General features: G+C 41.3%; 2 protein-coding genes across 6 annotated transcripts in view; one reads left to right on the top strand and one right to left on the bottom strand.

Annotated features, from left to right (window-relative positions):
• The window catches only part of mfsd14bb (major facilitator superfamily domain containing 14Bb), a 40,107-nt gene that overhangs the window by 11,453 nt on the left and 5,382 nt on the right, over window positions 1-23,272 (top strand). Inside the window, exons 7-11 of one of the 2 annotated variants that reach the window (XM_060931873.1) lie at window positions 10,743-10,856; window positions 11,038-11,109; window positions 14,301-14,413; window positions 14,506-14,603; window positions 14,886-15,034. In XM_060931873.1, coding sequence (XP_060787856.1) covers window positions 10,743-10,856; window positions 11,038-11,109; window positions 14,301-14,413; window positions 14,506-14,603; window positions 14,886-15,034 — 546 coding nt within the window. The remainder of the gene's footprint in view (window positions 1-10,742; window positions 10,857-11,037; window positions 11,110-14,300; window positions 14,414-14,505; window positions 14,604-14,885; window positions 15,035-23,272) is intronic. The other variant, XM_060931875.1, reaches the window with a different exon arrangement.
• Window positions 19,152-23,272, bottom strand: part of lrrc2 (leucine rich repeat containing 2) — a 47,138-nt gene continuing 43,017 nt past the window's right edge. For 3 of the 4 annotated variants that reach the window (XM_060931870.1, XM_060931867.1, XM_060931868.1), the window contains exon 11: window positions 19,152-20,224. In XM_060931870.1, coding sequence (XP_060787853.1) covers window positions 19,962-20,224 — 263 coding nt within the window. In that variant the 3' untranslated portion in view covers window positions 19,152-19,961. The remainder of the gene's footprint in view (window positions 20,225-23,272) is intronic. The other variant, XR_009655518.1, reaches the window with a different exon arrangement.

The raw sequence follows: 23,272 nt of genomic DNA, 5'->3' as shown, positions 1-23,272 counted from the left end.
CCCATTCACCTTTTGCAGCAAATATAGTAATAGAAGCAAAAATAAATACAACATATATACAAATACAAAAAAAACCCATTTAAAAAAAAGGTAAACAATGTACAGTATACATTACTGTGTACAGTTCCATCTCCCAAATGTAGATATATTTTTTTCACAGTCGTGTGTCAATATTCATTTTAAGCACGGGTCCATATATGTCCATAACCAACTAGGTGGTATAATGACAGTCATTGCCATCCCATGAGGCATTCAAAGATATATACATAGTATATCTACACATACATGCATATGTTCTAGGAATTAGAAAACCAGATGAGAATAAACATTAAAGAGAAGAGTAAAGAAAAGATAAACAGGTATGAGGGATACTCGGTCCATGGGCAATTCTTTCAGATTGTCAAAATATGACAAAAATGGTTCCCATTTGGAATAGAACTTTTCCACAGACCCTCTCAATGTAAATTTAATCTTTTCCAGCTTTAAGAAATACATTACATCTTCTAGCCAAGCAGAAGCTGACGGGGAAAGGGGGATTTCCAACCTAACAAAATTCTCCTACAGGCCAGAAGGGATGTGAAAGCTATGATGTCAGACTGGTTTGTATTTAAACTCAAAGCCTTATCTGCCTCACCAAATATTGCTACAAGAGCAGAGGGTTCCAACCTCAGTCCAAGCACCTCACTAAGTGTTTTGAAAACGATTCCCCAGTAGTGCGAAAGTTGCGGACAGGACCAGTAAGAATGTGTTAAGTTGGCTGGAGAGAGAGAGCACTTATTACAACTATCATCTGTCCCAGGGTATATGTTTGCAAGTCTCGCCTTGCTTAAGTGAACTCTATGTAGAACTTTGAATTGTATAAGTCCCAATCTACCACATGAAGATGAGAAATTGACTCTCATCAGTGCCTTTTCCCAATATTCCTCAGGTAGGCCTATACCCAGTTCCTCCTCCCACCTGCTTTTAGATTTATTTGGACTTTGATTTTGAAGAGACATCAGTTGGGAATATAACAATGAGATGAGTCCTTTATTCACAAAGTTTTGCATGAGTTTCTCCGATACTGTGTCAGCTGGGAGGTCAGGGAAAGGAAATTTACTCTTAACAAAGTGGCGAATCTGTAGATATTCAAAAAAACAACGGCGGGGGAGGTCATGTCGACCACACAGATTGTCAAAACTATCAAATATGTCATCTGTATATAAATCCTTTATGTATATGAGACCCTTCAAAGTCCATTGTCTAAATGCTGAGTTGACTATGGAGGGAGGGAAAAGGTGGTTCTTATAAATAGGACCATTAACTGATGCTGATGTCAGCTTATAGTGACGCCGAAATTGATTGAAAATTTGGAGAGTGGATAGTACTACTGGATTAGATGTATATCTAGAGAGCTGTACTGGTAAGGAGGAATATACTAAGGCTCGAAACGATGTGGAACGGCAGAACTGTGCTTCAAATAGACACCAGCTTATATCTGGTTGATGGAGCCAGAATAATATCTTTTGAATGTTTGAAGCCCAATAGTAGTGGATAAAGCTTGGAAGACCCAATCCGCCATCCTTGTGATGTTTTTGGAGAGTGGTCTTATTAACCCTTGGGACCCTATTCCCCCAGATGAATGAAGTTGTTATAGATTGATCTATTGTCTTAAAAAAAGACTTGGGTATAAAAACTGGTAGACATTGAAATAAGTAGAGAAATCTGGGAAGTATTGTCATCTTCACTGAACATACTTTCCCTATCATAGTAAGTGGTAAACTGCACCATCTCTCAAAATCAGCCTTCATTTGTTTGACCTGAGGGCCATAATTAGCTTGAAACAAAGAGGAGAAGGAACGAGTAATATGTATACCTAGATACTTGAAGCCATCTGGAGATACAGGAAAGGGAAATGATCCAGACTGAATGTGTAGAGCTAGATTATTGATGGGAAAGCATGAACTTTTTTGAAAATTTAATTTATACCCAGAGAAAGTCCCAAACCTTTTTAAAAGTGACACAATTCTGGGAACACTACTCATAGGATCATTGATATAGAGCAGAAGGTCATCTGCATATAAAGACACTCGATGCTCCATGCCCCCCCTTTCAACACCCTGAAATACAGGCAATGATTTAAGTGCAACAGACAGTGGCTCACTTGCAATGGCAAAAAGGAGGGGAGACAGAGGGCAACCCTGACGGGTGCCACGTTTTAATGGAAAGTAATCAGACCTAGAGTAGTTTGTTTTGTATGCATGCTACAGGTGGATTATATAATAGCTGTACCCATTTCACAAATGTACTCCCAAATCCAAATCTCTTCAAAACTTCAAATAGGTAAGGCCATTCCACACGATCAAACGCCTTCTCCGCGTCCAGGGATACAACTACCTCAGGAGACGGAGAGGCACTAGGTGAATAAACTATAGCTGTCAGTCGTCGAATATTAGAGAAAGAATGGCGATTTTTTTTTTTTTTTTTTTTTTTTTTTTAATTTATTTATTTTTTTTAAATAAAACCTGTTTGGTCATCTGATATTATTTGAGGAAGGAGATTTTCCAGCCGACGAGCTAATATTTTAGCCAGAATTTTGGCATCCACATTCAAAAGTGAAACAGGGCGGTAAGAACCACACTGAGTAGGATCTTTGTCTTTTTTAAGAAGAAGAGATATGGAAGCCTGTGAGAGGGTGGGAGGTAGACAGCCACATTCCAAGGATTCCTGAAACATTTTCATGAGAACTGGAGTGAGCTCTTTCTTAAATTTCTTATAGAATTCTACTGGGTATCCGTCCGGGCCTGGGGATTTATTACTCTGCATTGTGATGATGGCATTTGTTAACTCCTCTGTTGTGAAATTTTGGTCTAATTTTTTTGATTCCTCAGAACTAAGACTAGGTATTTCTAAACTATCCAAAAAGTATTCCATATCTGTGGTATCAGAGGGGAATTCAGAGGTATAAAGAGAGGAGTAAAACTCTTTAAAAATACTATTAATTTCTCTTGGCTTATTTGTGGAGCATTGATTAGTATCCTTTATCAGGGGAATATGCCTGGATGCAGCTTGACGCCTCAATTGGTGGGCCATCAAGCGACTTGATTTGTCACCATATTCATAGTAGAGACCACGTGTCTTAATGAGTTGTTCTGATTGTTTGGTAGTGAGATAATTAAATTTTGCTTGTAAATTAACCCGTTCCTTATATAGTTCAGCAGAAGGCTTCTCTGAGTATTTTTTATCTAGTACTGAAATAGACTGTATTAGAGCTTGTGTTTCTTTCTTGCATTCTTTACGAACAAATGAACTATATGTTATTATCATGCCTCTCAAATATGCTTTTAAGGTCTCCCACAGCACAGAATATGACACAGACTCAGTTTCATTCATCGCCAAAAATAAATCTATATTAGATCTAATAAACCTACAGAATTCCTCACTTGAGAGTAGAAGTGGGTCAAGCCTCCATGGGGGTCGTTCTCTAATGTTTAGAGGGAAGCCCAGGTCTAATATTACCGGTGAGTGATCGGATATAATGATGGCAGCATATTCAATCCGTCTAATCATAGGAATAAAAGAACCATCAATAAAGAAATAGTCTATTCTGGAAAAGGAACGATGGGGGGGGGGGAAGAAAATTGTTTACTGTGTGGGTTCACAACCCTCCAGGGATCCACAAAACCATTTTGCTGCATGAAAAGTGAAAAGGATTTGGCCATACCCGAGGATAGTTGTTTGGGATTGGACCTGTCTAATAATGGGTCAGTAATACAATTCAAGTCTCCTGAAAAAATTAGTTGGTGAGTATTTAAATTGGGTATTAAGGACAATACCTTGTTTGCAAAGTCGACATCGTCCCAATTGGGGGCGTATACATTTACCAATATAACAGGTTTCTGATAAAGGGAACCACAAACTATGAGAAAACGGCCATTAGGGTCACTGATTACACTAGAGGAAGTGAACTGAGTGCTTTTTGCAACTAATATAGCCACACCTCTGGACCTATTTGTGAATGTAGAGTGAAAGATCTGGCTAATCCAATTCCTACGGAGTCTGTTATGGTCCCCCATTCTGAGATGCGTTTCTTGTAAAAATATGTGAGGTTTGAACTGCTTTAAATGAGAAAAAACTTTGGTCCTTTTAACAGGACCATTAAGCCCCTTAACATTCCAAGATATGAACCTCACAGGATGGTAGTCATCATCAGTCATCGATGTTTACAAACTTAGAAGACACATAGGACCTGGAACTTAGCAATGTACGCGCAGACTGTTTTAGGAACATATAATGGGTTAAAAAAATAAATTAAAAAAATGAGCTGCCTAGGTGATTTCCCTGAACATCCCTGAACCCCCCAAACCTAGATATCCTTCCCCAACTGAAGATGATCGCAGGCATCACACAATTACAAACTTCCAAAGTCAATCCTTAACCAACAAAAACATTCTGATTGAGAGTGGCTCTCTGTTAAGGGATGTGTGCTATGTTTTACCACCTTCAAAGTGAGGTCCTAGCTTAAGAAAACATTATTTAAATATAAGAAATATTCGCTGTTTGACAGACATAATTATTATAACCCACAAATAGTCAAAAGGTAAAGTTAACTAGATTGTAGGAAACCGATGAGAAAGAGAAAAAAAAAACTCTATGGTCATACTAAAACAGTGGGCTATCACTAGAAAAGAAGATTAACTTAGCCATGGCAGTGGATTTTGCAGTCAGTCGTCGTGTTGTCCCCAGTTCAAGTCATAAAACTTTTGAGCTGCCTCTGGCATGTCAAACCGGTGTTTTCTACCTTCATGCGTGACCTGGAGCTGGGCTGGATATAGTAAAGCAAACTTGATCCTTTTCTGGTAGAGCAAAGACTTCACATCCTTGAATGCTGCTCGCTTTCTCCCCACCTCGACACTGTAGTCATTGTGGAAAAACACTCGGTGACCACGGAAGACTAGCTCCTGCCTCAGCATACTAACGCTATGCTTGTCATGGTAGTAGTGAAAGCGGACCAAGAATACCCTTGGTCTTGCCGGCTGACCGTCAGCTGGTTTAGCTCCCACTCAGTGTGCCCTGTCGAGCAGCAGAGGTCTCGAAAAGAACTCAGCCCCCAGCACCTCCAGAAAAAAATCAGTCATGAATTTAACAGGGTCCGAACCTTCCAGTTTTTCAGGGATGCCGACCACTCTCAGGTTGGATCTCCGCGACCGGTTCTCCAGGTCATCTAGTTTCTTTTTCAGCCATGCATTCTCATCTTGTAAAACAGTGATGGCAGTCTCTGCACTCACCAGACGATCGCTGTATTCACTCAGGTGATCCTCAACTCCACGAATGCGCTCCTCGTGTGATTCGTAGTATGTCTTTACTTGTTCCAACGTAGCATTTACTGGAGTCAACGCAGCTTCGAGTTCGCTTTTAAGAGCAGACTGTACTGTTTTTGTCATGTCGTTCACGAGGATCAATCGGAGTTTCCCCAGGTCGTCCGGTAATGCATCAGGGGAGGCAGCCGCCATGTTTTCCGTTTTGGTTAAGACTTCATCTTTTCCACCAGTTTTCGATTTCTGAGTTTTGAGTTTAGTTGTCGTTTTGGTAGTGCTAAACAGCGTTGCACTAAGCGCATTGGCAGAGTCCAAACGAATGTGTGTAGTATGAAGGTAGATCTAATTTTAAAACAATAAAAGGAGAGCCACTCTCAGACACCTCCTCTCACTCCATGGCCCAACCCGGAAGTCTCGGAAAACATTTTTAAACAAAAACACAGCCGAGGTCAATTTTTAAACAACATGCCACAATTTTAAAATATAAAATGTTAAAATATACCCCCCCAACACCACCATCATGTATATTGGACAGTAGGCTAATGGGCCAAAAGAACCTGTTATTTCACAGTTTGTGACGCTGCCAACAATCAGCCAGATCAAAGGCAAGAGTATGGGCAAAATTGATGATGTGTTTTCTTTTAAAATCTGGAAATATCGTAACCGACCAGCCTCCCCTGTTTGAAAGACTACCAGCCGCCACTGGCGCAGTAGTACAGTAGACCTAGCCTACCCATGTATGTTGTCCAAATCTACTCTGATTGGCTTACGATGCCGTTGTCTCGCATCTCTCCTGGCTCACACTAAAGCAGAGTAAAGAAAGGCTGAGCGAGCAGCGTGCCAGATGAAAACAGCTTTAATAAAGTAACGCGTAGCATTTTATTGTAAGTAACGGGAACGGCATTACAACGATGTAAAAAGTAATTAGATTACTCGTTACTAAAAAAAAAATGTTAGTAACGCCGTTTATTTCTAACTCCGTTATTCCCATCACTGATTACAAGCTGGAATTAAAATGGATTTTTGGAGGGTTAGCACCATTTGATTTACAACCCCGATTCCAAAAAAGTTGGGACAAAGTACAAATTATAAATAAAAATGGAATGCAATAATTTACAAATCTCAAAAACTGATATTGTATTCACAATAGAACATAGACAACATATCAAATGTCGGAAGTGAGACATTTTGAAATTTCATGCCAAATATTGGCTCATTTGAAATTTCATGACTGCAACACATCTCAAAGTTGGGACAGGGGCAATAAGAGGTTGGAAAAGTTAAAGGTACAAAAAAGGAACAGCTGGAGGACCAAATTGCAACTCATTTGGTCAATTGGCAATAGGTCATTAACATGACTGGGTATAAAAAGAGCATCTTGGAGTGGCAGCGGCTCTCAGGTGGGGTTTACATTAGACCGTATCAGCGGATCATCAGATTAACGTTTTTAAAACGATTCGCGTGCACACAGCAACGCCAATACACGATTCGCGTGCACACAGCAACGCCAATACACGGATACGCTCGGCTCCGCAGGCATCCTGCGCTCCAAATCACTCTGCCCTGAACAGCGAGTGCCCTCTAGAGGGTGCGCACTCCGGCCCTGCGCAGCTCACAGAGCGCGCGAGTGAAGCGCACGAGCAGTGATTCGGGACTGAGCCGCTGTGTGTGTGATCCCAGTGCATATCGGGTATGTGCATCACTTACCACTTGCAAGTGGAAGGATGGCAAGCCTAAAGACAATCATAACTACACAATGGGCAGTATTTGCAGTATTTTCATACTTTTATACTCTTTAATGAAAGGTGATGCAAGGTGGAAGTCCGCGCCGTTTTTCAGCAGTCACGTCACATGACCAACGCCAGCGAATCAGGAAGGTGGATGTCACAGTGACGTTGTCCAATGATGACGCCAGCTAGAGCTCAGCACAGCGTATCCGCGTATTCTCAATGTTTACACAGCACCGGACCAGACACGATCTGGATTGAATACGTGGACCCTGGCGGATTCCCGTTTCCGGGCGTTTTAATGTAAACGGACAGTGCATCCGCGAAGAAAACGAGACAGATACGGTCTAATGTAAACTTGGCCTCAGAAGTAAAGATGGGAAGAGGATCACCAATCCCCCTAATTCTGCTCTGACAAATAGCGGAGCAATATCAGAAAGGAGTTTGACAGTATAAAATTGCAGAGTTTGAACATATCATCATCTACAGTGCATAATATCATCAAAAGATTCAGAGAATCTGGAAGAATCTCTGAGCGCAAGGGTCAAGGCCGGAAAACCATACTGGGTGTCTGTGATCTTCGGGCCCTTAGACAGCACTGCATCACATACAGGCATGCTTCTCTATTGGAAATCACCAAAATGGGCTCAGGAATATTTCCAGAGAACGTTATCTGTGAACACAATTCACCGTGCCATCTGCCGTTGCCAGCTAAAACTCTATAGTTCAAAGACGAAGCTCTGATGGTATGGGGTTGCATTAGTGCGTGTGGCATGGGCAGGTTGCACATCTGGAAAGGCACCATCAATGCTGAAAGGTATATCCAGGTTCTAGAGCAACATATGCTCCCATCCAGACGATGTCTCTTTCAGGGAAGACCTTGCATTTTCCAACATGACAATGCCAAACCACATACTGCATCAGTTACAGCATCATGGCTGTATAGAAGAAGGGTCCGGGTACTGAACTGGCCAGCCTGCAGTCCAGATCTTTCACCCATAGAAAACATTTGGCGCATCATAAACAGAAGATACGACAAAAAAGACCTAAGACAGCTGAGCAACTAGAATCCTACATTAGACAAGAATGGGTTAACATTCCTATCCCTAAACTTGAGCAACTTGTCTCCTCGGTCCTCAGATGTTTACAGACTGTTGTAAAGAGAAAAGGGGATGTCTCACAGTGGTAAACATGGCCTTGTCCCAACTTTTTTCAGATGTGTTGTTGTCATGAAATTTTAAATCACCTAATTTTTCTCTTTAAATTATTCATTTTCTCAGTTTAAACATTTGATATGTCATCTATGTTCTATTCTGAATAAAATATGGAATTTTGAAATTTCCACATCATTGCATTTCATTTTTATTTACAATTTGTACTTTGCCCCAACTTTTTTTTTTGGAATCGGGGTTGTACACAACATGCCTACCACTTTAAAGGTGCACTACTTTTTTTTTTTTTTTTTTTTTTTTTTATTGTGACACAAACAATAAGATGAAAAAACAGAAATCTGGAGTGTGTGTAGGTATTCAACCCCCACCAAAGTCAATACTTTGTAGCAAAAGGTGGCTCTATAATTACAGCTGCAAGTTTCTTGGGGTATGTCTCTATTAGCTTCGCAGATCTAGCCACTGGGATTTTTGCCCATTCCTCAAGGCAAAACTGCTCCAACTCCTTCAAGTTAGATGGGTTGCGTTGGTGCACAGTAATCTTCCAGTTATGTCAGATTCTCAATTGGATTAAGGTCTGGGCTTTGATTAGGCCGTTCCAAGACATTTAAATGTTTCCCTTTAAACCACTCCAGTGTAGCTTTAGGGTTTGTTTAGGGTCATTGTTCGGCTAAAGACTGCGAACCTTCATCCCAGTCTCAAACTTCTGGCAGACTCAAACAGGTTTTCCTCCAGAACTGCCCTGTATTTAGTGCCATCCATCTTTTTTCTTCAGTCCTGACCAGCTTTCCTGTCTCTGCAGATGAAAAACATCCTCACAGCATGATGTTGCCACCATCATGCGTCATTGTAGGATGGTGTTCTCAGGGTATTGGGTTTGCACCACACATGGCATTTCCCATGATGGCAGAAAGTTCAATTTTTGTGTCATTTGACCAGAGACTCTTCTTCCATGTGTTTCTGCCACATGCTGTTGGGCAAACTCCAAACGTATGTTTTTATTTATTTTAAGCAATGACTTTTTTTTTTTTTTTCCCCCCCCTGGCCACTCTTCCATAAAGCCCCACTCTGTGGAGTGTATGGCTTAAAGTGGTCCTATGGACAGATACTCCCATCTCCACTCTGGATCTTTGCAGCTCCGTCAGTGTTCTCTTTGGTGTCTTTGTTGCATATCTGATTAATGCCCTCCTTGCCCGGTCTGAGAGTTTTGGTGGGCGGCCTTCTCTTGCCATTTTTGTAGTGGTGCCATATTCTTTCCATTTTGCTATAATTGATTTAATGGCGCTCCCTGGGATATTCAAAGTTTGGGGTCTGTTTGTCTGTTTGTTTGTTTCCCAACCCTGATCTATGCTTCTCCACAACTTTGTCTCTGACCTGTTTGGAGTGCTCCTTGGTTTTCATGTTGCTTGCTTAGTAGTGTAGCAGAGTCATGGTCCTTCCAAAACAAGTTGATTTTATAGACGACGTGGCAGATCATGTGATACTTTGATTGCACACAGGTGGATCTTTAATCAACTAATTGTGAGACTTATGAAGTGAATTGGTTGAACCAGGTCTTATTTAGGGGTTTCATATGAAAGGGGGTGAATACCGATGCACACTCCAGATTTCTGCTTTTTCATCTTTAATTATTGTTTGTGTCCTAATAAAACAACAATGCCTACCTTTAAAGTGGTAGGCATGTTGTGTAAATCAAATGGTGCTAACCCTCGAAAAATCCATTTTAATTCCATCTTGTATGTGACAAAACAGGACAAACACCAAGGGGGATGAATACTTTTGTAAGACAACGTAGGTTTAGCAAATTCCCCTGTCACTATGCAAAATCATCCACATTTGGCAGGTAGCAGGTGCTAATTTCCAAAACTGCAATGTTATGATCTGGGGTTGCTTCAATTGGTCAGGTCGTGGTTCTGCAATGTTATGTGGCAATAAAATGAAGTCCGCTGAATGTACTGAATGACCAGGTTATCCCATCAGTGGATGAATTAATTTTTTTTTCCTCCTTCTTATGAGGTCACAGGTATATTCCAGGATGAACATCAGGCTCAAATTGTGAAAGAGTGGTTCAGAGAGTATGAGGACTCATTTTTACACAGGAATTGGCCACCACGGTATCCTGACCTTAACCCCGTTGAAAGTCTTTGGGAGGTGCTGGAGAAGACTTTTCAGTGGTTTGACTCTCCTGTTGTCAAGACAAGACCTTAGCAAAAATGAATGCAACTCTGGCGGGAAATAAATGTTGACCTCACGTATGGTTGTTGGAAACAACGCTGCAGCGAATGCATCCTGCAGTGAAGGCTAAATATGGTCCAATGTAATATTAGGCTGTGCAAATTTTTATTTATTTATTTGGCCAGGCAGTGTATATTTACACTGTGGGTGTCTCATTCCATGCCAAATCAACCAAGGAATATTTTCTAAATGTGGTTGATTTTGATATCGAATGAGTTTTTTTTTTTTTTTTTTTTTTTTTGGTGTGTGTGATTTGAGTTATTGTTCTGCATGTGAGTCTAGGGAATTAATGTTCCTACTCTTTGCTTTTACAGTCTTTAAGAAAAGTGGGGAAGGACACCACAGTGCTTCTCATATGTGTCACAGTTTTTCTGTCATACCTACCAGAAGCCGGACAGTATTCCAGCTTTTTCTTATACTTGAGACAGGTAAGTGGCATTTCATTTACAGCTGAGATTTGTTTAGTGTTTTAATTATGAACCACAGTTGTTTTGAGGAATTGACACATGTATGTTAAAAGTTCTACTTCATGCAGTTTTGAATTACTATTTTTAAGGGTTTTTATTTCCTGAGGTGTACCGTGTTGAAATTTTTAATTTCTGCTTTCAGGTTATTAACTTCTCACCAGCAGCAATTGCAGCATTTATAGCAATGGTTGGAATCCTGTCTATTATAGCACAGGTACTGTCACATTTTGAAGCATTGTTTGTAGCTGTAGTACATTTGTAAATATCTAGTTTGATCTACTTGACCTAAGGCCATCCTTAAAAAAAAAATCCGTTTTCTGTCCACCGGGTGAGCAAAAAAAAATTTCAGTAGGGAGGGAGGGATTTTTTTTTTTAATGGATGGATGGATAAGAAATCGCAATTACAAAAGCAGACACATTTAATAAAATGACAGTTTAATCAACTGAAACTTGTACAAAAACTTTGTTAGCATTTTAAATGCTGACTGCAACATTTGCAAAACTTTTACAAAGGTACTTAAAATGTCCGACACACGGACTTTTTGTAGTTCTAAATCGACCGTTGGGCCTAGTTCGGATGAAATTACACTATTAAAATGATCACTGAATGATTTTGTTTTTCTGAATCTTTACTATTTTGTTGTTCGCTAGAATACCATTTTGCGATTTCACACTTAAGCAAATGTTTGAAAACTCCGGATCTCCTTCCTTCATAGTGGCTGCCGTTTTGTTTGTTTGTTTTTTTTGTTTGTTTGTTTGTTTGTTTTTGTGCCGCATGCGCAGAGCTGATTCAATTCTATATTCTGCGCGGAATGCAGGGCTTTCCACAAGCGCCGGCTGCCGGCCATACAGCCGACTACACAATTAAGTCCAGCCGGCTACTTTAATGACTTATTTTTGTAGCCCACAGGCTCTAAATATTAATTTTCGATTTTAATAAAATTAAATGTTTATCTAACGGACTGACAATGTCAAACTGAACCGCACTCATTTAAGTTGTGATTCGCGCTGTTTGTACCGATAATAACCACAAATTCCCCGCCGACTTCGTTGATCAAGGGAGAGTAACTCATCCGCGGCCCCGACATGTGGTGTGTACGTGCGCACTCAGTGGAGGCAGTAGTGTGTCGGGGCCATTGGAGGGAACAGAAGCAGAGATGACGCCTATTTTGTCTCTGGTAAACCAGTCTTTTCTCGTTCAATTACGTGCTGGCATCAAAAGACACCGTTGGTTGTAAATGAAACCAAACTGAGTCGTTGGAGTGTATTTTCATAAACAAATGGAGAAATGTTCGCTGAGTGTTTGTGTAGCCACCACTGCAGGCTGTTGTCGTTGTTAATTCATAGCATGCTCAGTTGCGTGAATGTGTCATGCACTGAAAATAAGAGATTTACAAGCCAGGAACGCCTCATGATGCAATACGCAAGAAAAGAAAGATTTACTGCCATTTTACTTTGTATTTGAGTAAAGTGAATAAATAAATGGTCTGTGGAAAATGCATTTAATCCTGGGAACTGCATGCACAGGAGTTTTTGTGTTTACTCCCCCCCCAAGCTGGCTACTTATTTGTCATGGCTGGCTAGTATGAGCCTTAGTGGAAAGCCCTGGGAATGCGTAAATGTCAAGTTCGATTTTAGATTTACGAACCCGAAAAAAATGTCGAAAAACCGGCGTTTAAAAAAATAAATTTCAACCGCACAAACGGCACTCACCCAGCCGGTGGACCGGAAACAGAACATTTTTTAATAATGGCCTAACAAGTTATTATTCCTGTTTATAGAACTGGAATTATTAGCATCAGTTTATAATGTGGGTTTTTCAGCACTTTGCTGTTTATGCTTTCTGCATAGATTTCAGCAGGGTGCTAAATTTCATTGTTCTGTCTCCAATTTTAATTATATGCAGGTCGTTGTATGCACTGTGGAAGTTGTGTATATAGTCCACACATGATGATGCCTATTAACACCTAGTACTATAGTATTAGTTTGAGTTAAGTTGGCGTGTGGGGTGGGTTTGGTTGTGGTGGGTTTTTTTTTTTTTTTTTAAATGAAGTAAATTCAACATTTGTATACTGAGAATGTACAGTGTTTATACCATCTCAATCAAACGTTTGGATACCTAATCCAGTCATAGGTTTTTCTGTATTTTGGCTATTTTCTACATTGTAGAGCAATACTGAAGACATCAAAACTATGAAATAACATATAAAAAATTATGTGGTGAACAAAGTGGTGTGTGTGGTGTGTGGTTTTTTTTTTTTTTTCCTTATTTTTAGATTCTTTAAAGTAGCCAGCGTTTACCTTGATGATGCTTTGCACACTATTAGCATTATTTTAACCAGCTTCATGAGGGAGTCACCCGGAATGCTTTTCAGTATGGTCCAATATGAAAGCATGTGCCTCGTCAAATGTTAATTAGTGCAATTTCTTGTCATCTTAATGTTTGATCTTAAACAGTTGATAGTAAATAATAGAAATACAGTAAATAGCTCTATTCTACAGCTGGAGTAATCCATATTATGTCAAGAACCACTGAACTATGTAAAGAGAAATGACAGCCATCATTACTATAAGACATGAAGCACAAAGGTTTGTCCAAACATTTGGCTGGTCATCACGGTCAACCCTAATCTAGGCTTGAGGCAGCAGTAGGGTGGTCAGTTCCTTTCACTCACTCATTTACACGAGATATATAAAAAAAAAATGAGTGTCGATCTAATTGCATGTCTTTTGGACTGTGGGGGAAACCAGAACACCTGGAGGAAACTGATGCAGATACGGGAGAATATGCAAACTCCACACAGAAAGGCCCCCGTCAGCCACTGGGCTTGAACCTAGAACCTTCTTGCTGTGAGGTGACAGTGCTAACCCCTACACCACCATGCTGCCCTGTTTTGGCTGGTACTGGAGCCAAAATAAATCTTGCACAATGTTTCAGTTGAAAGCTGTTACTTACCTGAAGTGATAGATTCTTGGTATTTGATGGTATTTGTGTTCTCCCTGAGCCTGAATTACAAATCGAGCTGACTAGTTTTCCAAATGTGTAAAATACTTTAATGTTGGTAAATGCTGTTGGTGTATTTATTTCTGACATCGTAAACTTGTGTGTTTTTTTTTTTTTAAAATAACTATTTTTGTAGGACAAGTTACCAAACTGGTTTTTTTTTTCTCTGCTGTCTGTCTGTGCTTTTCTGCCAATAACAATGTAACAACATGCATTTTTAAATGAAAAGTCAAACTTGATTATCAAGAACGTAAAGACAAACTTAACATGGGGTCTTGCACAATAGTGTAAAACAGTCTATAGGATAAGGTGGTGCTGACAGGTTTTAGTCTGATAGTATTCATGTAAGTACATTGTGCTAATGATGTGCTCTAACAGTTCACCTATTGCCTTTTTTTCAGACTTTGCTCCTAAGTGTGCTGATGAAAAAACTCGGTAATAAGAATACTGTGTTATTGGGACTTGGATTTCAGCTGTTCCAGCTGGCCTGGTATGGCTTTGGATCAGCCATATGGTATGTTTTGATTATGAAAGTGATATCTGTTAAATTAGTCATTTTTATCGTTTTAAGTAAAACTGCCACATTTCTTTGACAAATGATTGTAGGATGATGTGGACAGCCGGCACCGTGGCTGCGATGTCCAGTATCACTTTCCCGACAATAAGTGCCCTGGTGTCTCACGTCACAGATCATGGCCAGCAGGGTAAGAGAAGATCAGGCCATAACTATTGTCCTCAGTCATGTGGTTGCATCATGCATATTTATTTTATAACCATATCTTTTATATGTAATTCATACATTTGTAGATAGTATACTTAAAAATATAAACAGTAAATAAACAAACTAACTATTTTGTGTTCATAAACACCCAGCAAGATACCAGAGAAATAATTTGTCCTAAAGTGTTTCTTTTTGTTCTATAATGTTCTATTAAGCTGTGAATTTCAAGGCTTTTCAAGCAATTTTAATGGTGTCTTTAATGTAGGTGCAGTCCAGGGAATGATAACTGGGATTAGGGGTCTGTGCAATGGGCTTGGTCCAGCTCTCTTTGGATTTATCTTTTTTCTCTTCAATGTGGAACTGAATGAGATGGGGCCAATAGCTCATGATCCAGCTTCAGCTGTCAGTAATAAGGTATGGATTATTTTTTTATTTATTTTTTTTTAATAACAGCTTCAGTTATATTTATTGATAAAATGTAATATACTCAGTGATGTGGTCTTTACTGTATCCATATTTTATGGAGGGAGAGCGTGCTGCAGCAGAGAACTCAATATATAGATTAAAAAAGTGTCATTTTACAAAACCACCATCCAAACTAGACTTATGTACTTGTGCACAAGTGTGTACGTACACACACACACCACCTTTGTCCTGAACACAGATCTTTGTCAATGGTTTGTTACCTATATTAAGTAATGTTATTGTTTTGCATGTCCCTGAATTTCAATTACATAAAATATTAGACATCCCTAGATGCAGCACACCAGCTGATTTTTCAGCATATAAGTATTTACACTTTATTCTGAAATGTTAGTTTATAATAGAAAAATAAAAGCTGTTCATAAATCCTCACAAAATGTGTATTATTCTATGTGTTCATGGATGTTTTCGGTTATCCTGCTCCTGTTGTGGAAAACAATGCACAAGTGTTGTTTGTATTTTATGTATTGATTTGTGTGTCTTAATAATTATGAAGTGCAATGTACCAAGCCCAGGTGTGTTAGGGACAAAATTGTACACTGGCTGGAGTGTCTCTAGGCAACCAGTGAAATATTGCATGAACTGTTCGATAAAAAAACAAAAGTTCTTACAGTTGTCGGTTTTCATGGCCCACATGGGTAATGAGGTTTGTAAGACATTTAAAAACATATCGGCTGTGTATGGTGCAAGCATTTAACCTGAATATGTACAGTGCCTTGCAAAAGTATTCATCCCCTTGGTGTTTGTCCTGTTTTGCTGCATTACAAGATAGAATTGAAATGGAGTTTTGGATGGTTAGCACCATTTGATTTATACAACATGCCTACCACTTTAAAGGTGCAAATTGTTTTGTGAGACAAACAATAATTAAGATGAAAAAGCAGAACTCTGGAGTGTGCGTAGGTATTCACCCCTTTTGTATGAAACCCCTACATAAGAGCTGGTCCAACCAATTCACTTCATAAGTCACACAATTAGTTGATTTAAGAGCCACCTGTGTGCAGTCCAAGTGTCACATGATCAGTCACATGATGTCTGTATAAAGCAACCTGTTCTGGGAGGACCCTGACTCTGCAATACGACTAAGCAGGCAACATGAAAACCAAGGAGCACTCCAAACATGTCCAAGACAAAGTTGTGAAGTATGGATCCGGGTTGGGTTATAAAAAAATATCCCAGGGAGCATATTTAAATCCATTATAGCAAAATGGAAAGAATATATGTCACCACGACAAACCTGACAAGAGAAGGCCATCCACCAAAACTCGGACCAGGCAAGGAGGGCATTAAAGATGCGACAAAAACACCAAAGATAACATTGAAGGAGCTGCAAAGATCCACAGCAGAGATGGGAGTATCTGTCCATAGGACCACTTTAAGCCATACATTCCACAGAGTGGGGCGTTATGGAAGAGTGGCCAGAAAGAGTCCTTGTTTAAGAAAACACTTTTGGAGTTTGCCAAACATGTGGTGGACTCCCCAAACACATGGAAGAAAACTGTCTGTCTGGTCAAATGATATTAAAATTGATCTTTTTGGCCATCATGGGAAATGCCATGTGTGGCGCAAACCCAACACCCTAAAAACACTCTTCTTACCGTGAAGCATGGTGGTGGCAGCATCATGCTGTGGGGATGTTTTTCATCTGCAGGGACAGGAAAGCTGGTCAGAATTGAAGGAAAGATGGATAGCACTAAATGCAGGGCAATTCTGGAGGAGGACCTGTTTGAGTCTGCCAGAGGTTTGAGAATGGGACAAAGGTTCACATTCCAGCAGGACAGTGACCCTAAAGCTACACTGGAGTGGTTTAAAGGAAAACTTTTAAATGTTTTGGAATGGCAGGCCACAGCGTTAAGTTTTGACACCTTTTGCCCTGCAGGGCAAATGGCCTCAATTCCCCCCCAAATTTATTTTTTTTTTGTATGAGCTACATCCAGGACATGGAGAATCAAAACCATGATATCTCTATATGCCACTCATGAGGAAATCAGTGAGTTGTTTTGATTGTGTGTGTGTGTGTGTGTGTGTGTGTGTGTGTGTGTGTTTTATAGTAAATCACACTTGAAGATATGAAGTTTGTTCTCATGTTGATACATTTTTTCATACAAAATACATCTCGGATCTGGGTAACACATTTTAAATAATATTGGCTGGTGTTGAGTCAAAAGTCAAAGTCCCTCCCGTGCCAGGATCTGGTCTTCCCAGGCAGTCTCCCGTCCCTGTACTAACCAGGCCCTTGATGTGCATTGGGCGGTGCTGATCTCCACTTCTGTAGCCCTCGGCCTTTCGCCAATACAGCTAGGGTTACAGTGGGGGGCTAGTCCTCTGGTAACCACAAGAGTTTGACTCCCCACTCGCATCTGTATTGCAGCATGCCTTGCCAGACAGTAGTAGGTACCATTTTTATGATGGTCTTTGGTATGACCCAACCATGAGTAGAACTAGTAGGCGGACACGCTAACCGCTAGGTCAGCTTGTGGTGCTGGCATTGAGTGGTCTATCAGATATGTCCCATTCAGCTAGCATGATATTGAATGAGTCGAAGACGGGTTTCTCAGTGTGTTCACACAGGCGAATGAAATAGTCCTGTGTTCTCGTTTTGAAGTGGCGGGTGTTTTGTTTGGGGATGACGTTTAAGCTTGCTTGGGATGATGGCACTGTTGGATACCGTAAAATACCAAATAATAGCCCGGGCTATTATTTGTCTCAATCACGTAAGAGACCCGGCGCGTATTAGAGACTAGGCGGCTATTTGGAACAGGCGATTAATTCCTTCTTCACAAACACCTTCCCCAAAATCTACCTCAAAACGGGGGGAAAAATCATTCTCAGATAGGCCTACTTTTAACCAGTATAACTTACAGTTTGTTTAGAGTTAGATTAGAGATAGCACGGTGCCAACTTCGGAGAATTTTGAAGACGCAGAATGCATCTTCGCATGGCACAGTCGGGGTGGATAAAGGATAAATCACACACCTTTTCCTGTTAATGACTAGTTAACTGCATGCTTTACAAAATAATCAAGAAACTACACCATTGTCTGTGCGCAGCACTGTGATTTAATTACTCTGCAAAGTTATGGTCACTTGCGATCACGCTCACCCATGCAGCCTCCACCCTTTGCGCTTCACGATGTCTGTCAATCTGAAATTGCATGGAAGGCGCGACGCTGAAGCAACATAATTAGGGTGCGAAGTGTCAAACCAAAGGGTTTTTTCTTATGCTGAAAAATAAGTGACCTGCAGTGGCTACATACTGTCATCTTGCATTCTCACGTTTCTCTCCAAGACGTCTCCCTATTTGGCCGATATGAGCCTATTCTCCGAGTGAGTTGGTACGGTGGCTCGACCCCGTAGAAAACTTAAAGTTCAGATGAAATTTAGTTGAATAGGTTACTGACTTGTAGGCCTACATGTTGCCTGCCTGACGCGTGCTTCTGCCCAACTTGCACGACAGATTACTTGTTGAAAAGGCCCCTTGGATTACACTGTAAAAAAATATTTGTTGTTTTAACTTAGTTAGTGCAAGGGCTGCCTTAAAATTTTGAGTTCACTGGAATTCACATAGTAAGTTAAATTGTTGTGAACTTACTATATTAATTTCAGTGAACTCAAAATTTTAAGGCAGCCCTTAAGGCAACCCTTGCACTAACTTTAAGTTAAAACAAATCATTTTTTACAGTGTAGATTGGCCGCGAGCAGACTGAAATGCATGTTAGAACGCTCTCACCTTTTTTGTAAAGCGTCTTCCAGATCCGAATGGGTAAGGGCAAGTGAAATGGTATAAGGTCTTTTAATAAAACTGTGTGTGCTTTGACGCATGCATTCGGCAATTTAGGTCGTTTAACAGAAGCAGCAGTCCAACCTTGGAAACCCGCAGTCCTCAATGTCACCACACACGCTGGCTTTCGTTGGGTATACCCAAAGGGGTATTCCTCATTCGATGATGTAAGTGATATCCCACACACCCATGTCAAACGTAATTGGCTAAGACATCTGTCAAAAGTTACGGAGTTGCATTCCTCAAGAAATATTACGGTAGACCAAGATTATAACATTGAAATGGCATGTTTATTATCATGTAACAAAATGTTGTAAACAGTATTATAGAAATAATTTCATTTTGCATTCATTCATTCATATTGTTTCGGTAGAAAACTATGCAATGCAAAATCGTTTAAACACCAGAAAACCAGAAAAGTGCTGGGCCTACAAACACTCAGACACGTGAGCACATCGTAACAAAAGAACAACTCAACTCAAAACTGATTCGATAGCCTGTTAAGTCCATATCCTTCCCTCACTCCTCCTCCTCCTCCTCCTCGTCATCTTCCTCCTCATCATCATCTTCAACTACCAGTTCATTGTCAAACGCTTCACCCTCATCATCTTCATGTTGCTCATCTTCTCCATCATCCGCACGCACTCCTTGTCTGACTTGAGCCAACATCTCTCTTCCTGTTGCGCATGGCTCACCTTCCTTGAAACAGTGGATCAAATGGTCCTCACTGCCATCGGGGACTACTGTCAGGCCACACACCTTAAAAGAAAACATTGTAAAAACATTAATTATTTCAAATTCTTCCTCTACCCCCACACCCCCCGTTTTTTTCATTCAACACACACACACACACACACACACACACACACACACACACACACACACACACACCTTGAATGATTTTTTCACCAGCTCCATATCCAACTCCTCCCATGCTTTAAGCACCCAGGCGACAAGTAGGCGACGAGATGGAGCTCTCATGTTTCCTCCAGCAGTGTATGTTTTGTCAGCGTCACTGGCCATCCATCTATCGTAGGAGTTGCGCAGACTGGCTTTGAATGGATGGTTCCAAACCAGGTCAGGTGCCTGGATGTACTTCGTACACCCTCCTGGTATCACTGCTGTTGACACATTGTAGCCCCGCTTGAGCTCCTCTTTCGTGGCCTGGCTGATGTGGCATCTGTAGGAGTCCCAGACGAGCAGGCGAGGGCTGAAACTGAATTTTCCTACGACTCTCCGTAGCCATTCTGCTGTCAAGTCGTCGTTCATCCAGCCGTTTTTTTATGAGGTTATCATGACTCCACCAATGGACTGCATCGCCTTCACTTCCCTCACACCTCCCTTGAACACCACAAAGGGTTTTAGCTTGCTTCCATCCGCCTTTGCGGTCAGCACCACAGTCAAATGACTTTTTTCGTGACCTGACGTTCTTAGAGGGATGCTGCGAGCTCCTCGTACATCCACGGTCGTGTTCCCAACCATATCAAACCACACGGCAGTTTCGTCCATCACAATGATATTATTGGGGACAATCTTCTTTTTCAGAATAATATGAGACGAAAAGGCCACGAACCTTACGATCTTTTCGGTCAATTCCTCCGCATCCTTCTGGGCAATTGTAGTGCGCCGTCTGGACGAGAAGTTATTGCGTTTGAGGAAGCGATTTAACCACCCAACACTCACCGTGAATCCCTCCTCTCGGCCATCGCTTACGGTGTTGTACGCTTCTTTGGCCTTTTCTCTGATTAATTTTCTCGTGACGGGCCCTCTTGGCCAGCACCCACTCCCTTATGCTAACCTCTAGCTCCTCGCTAGCCTTCTTCCTGCCCCCGCCTGGTAGCCGTGCTTTGCCGCCCTCCTGCGTTGAAGGATGTTGCAAGTCATCTTTCTGCTTCCTCCACTCCCTGACTCTTTTGGGGTCCACAGAAAAATGTCTTGCGGCCGCTTCTCCACTGTTGTCCTCTGCATATTTTACTACTGAAAGTTTAAATTTGATATCATACTACTTATTTTTTCGCGGCGGCGCCATGATGAACGTCTCAAACAGCTAGCACAATGCTATCTGAGGTAAAAAGAATGTTTTGAAGAAAGAAGCCTCAAGATTCTAGATAGAACGTTCGGATGCTTTTTTAAGACCCCGGCGAGTATTCGGAACCGGCCTTTATTTGTCACAACACACGCGTACACCCGGCCGTTAAAGGGAACTCGGCGGTTAATTGGAACTCGACTATTATTTGGTATTTTACGGTAGCTTTCTCCCATGCACCAAGCATAACGGAGTCTGTGCAGTTGGATCCCTGGTGAAAATAGATCCAAGTGAAAGAGAACTTTTGCTGTATTGCCTCGAGCTCACTGTTTTTTGCTTTCTTGTTATGACCACCATTCATACTAGGCTCTTCATCTGCGTTAGAATTTTGTCCAGGGCCCAGTTCAGAGTCTATATTTTTCCTTTTCAAATATTTATCCATTGCTGTTGTACCTCTTGTCACCGTCACCTCTCGCACACATCACTTAATTCTATTGTCTTAAATTAACAAGGTGATTGTGCTACCTACTGCCACCCACTGACATGGAAGAGTATTTAATTACTTAGCCAGCCACTACATTGCAGGCACAGATGCTCAACAATGGCAAATTATTTGCAGCAACTAAATTTTTTTTGGACCGATTAAGTGAAATTGGATGATCTCTCACGGCACGCTGGTGTGCCGCAGCACAGTGGTTGAAAATCATGGGTATAATACACACAGGATAAGTGATGTGCTAACAATATTGCATGCTATCAAACCAAATGAATGAAATCCGCTAGTAGGGAATATAATACATGCTTTTATTCCATCGAAAAAGTGCCCTGTTTGTATAATAATTCCCGATATTTCACTCCGATGACATCACTCCCATATAATATGAAGGGGCAACACAGTGGTGCAGTGGCTATCACTGTTACCTCACGGCGAGAAGGTTCTGGGTTTGAACCTCGCAGCTGATGGTGGCCTTTCTGTGTGGAGTTTGTATGTTCTCCCTGTGTCTGTGTGGGTTTCCTCCCACAGTTCAAAGACTTGTAGGTTAGGTAAAATTCCCAGCCACTGGGATTGTCCAAGCCAGTACATACACTTGGTGCTGATCCCAAGCCCAGATAGATTGGGGAGGGTTGCGTCAGGAAGGGCATCCAGTGTAAAACCTATGCCAAACAAATATGTGGAACAGATCTGCTGTGGGGCGGCACGGTGGTGTAGTGGTTAGCGCTGTCGCCTCACAGCAAGAAGGTCCGGGTTCGAGCCCCGTGGCCGGCGAGGGCCTTTCTGTGCGGAGTTTGCATGTTCTCCCCGTGTCTGCGTGGGTTTCCTCCGGGTGCTCCGGTTTCCCCCACAGTCCAAAGACATGCAGGTTAGGTTAACTGGTGACTCTAAATTGACCGTAGGTGTGAATGTGAGTGTGAATGGTTGTCTGTGTCTCTGTGTCAGCCCTGTGATGACCTGGCGACTTGTCCAGGGTGTACCCTGCCTTTTGCCCATAGTCAGCTGGGATAGGCTCCAGCTTGCCTGCGACCCTGTAGAACAGGATAAAGCGGCTACAGATAATGAGATGAGATGAGATCTGCTGTGGCAACCTCTAACAGGAGCAGCTGAAAGAAGTCGTCCATACGGTGCCTTGCAAAAGTATTCATCCCCCTTGGTGTTTTCCTGTCTTGTTGCATTACAAGTTGGAATTAAAATGGATTTTTGGGTGGTTAGTACCATTTTTGATGTGCACAAAATGCCTACTACTTTTAAAGGTGTGCTGGTTTTTTTTTTTTTTTTTTTTTTTAAATTGTGACCCAAACAATAAGATGGGGGGGAGAACTCTGGAGTGTGCATAGGTATTCACACCCCACCAAAGTCAATACTTTATAGAGCCACCTTTTGCTACAATTACAGCTGCAAGTCTCTTGGGGTATGTCTCTATTAGCTTAGCAGATCTAGCCACTGGGATTTTTGCCTATTCCTCAAGGCAAAACTGCTCCAACTCCTTCAAGTTAGATGGGTTGCGTTGGTGTACAGCAATCTTCAAGTTATGTCAGATTCTCAATTGGATTGAGGTTTGGGCTTTGATTAGGCCATTCCAAGACATTTAAATGTTTCCCTTTAAACCATCCCAGTGTAGCTTTAGCAGTATGTTTAGGGTCATTGTGCTGCTAGACTGTGAACCTTCATCCTAGTCTCAAACCTCTGGCAGGCTCAAACAGGTTTTCCTCCAGAATTGCCCTGTATTTGGTGCCATCCATCTTTCCTTCAGTCCTGACCAGCTTTCCTGTCTCTGCAGATGAAAAACATCCTTGCAGCATGATGCTGCCACCACCGTGCTTCATTGTAGGGATGTTGTTCTCAGGTTGTTGGGTTTGTACCACAC

Source organism: Neoarius graeffei, chromosome 10 (genome assembly GCF_027579695.1).
Source record: "Neoarius graeffei isolate fNeoGra1 chromosome 10, fNeoGra1.pri, whole genome shotgun sequence".
NCBI lineage: Eukaryota > Metazoa > Chordata > Actinopteri > Siluriformes > Ariidae > Neoarius > Neoarius graeffei.
This window is presented reverse-complemented; position numbering and strand designations above follow the sequence as displayed.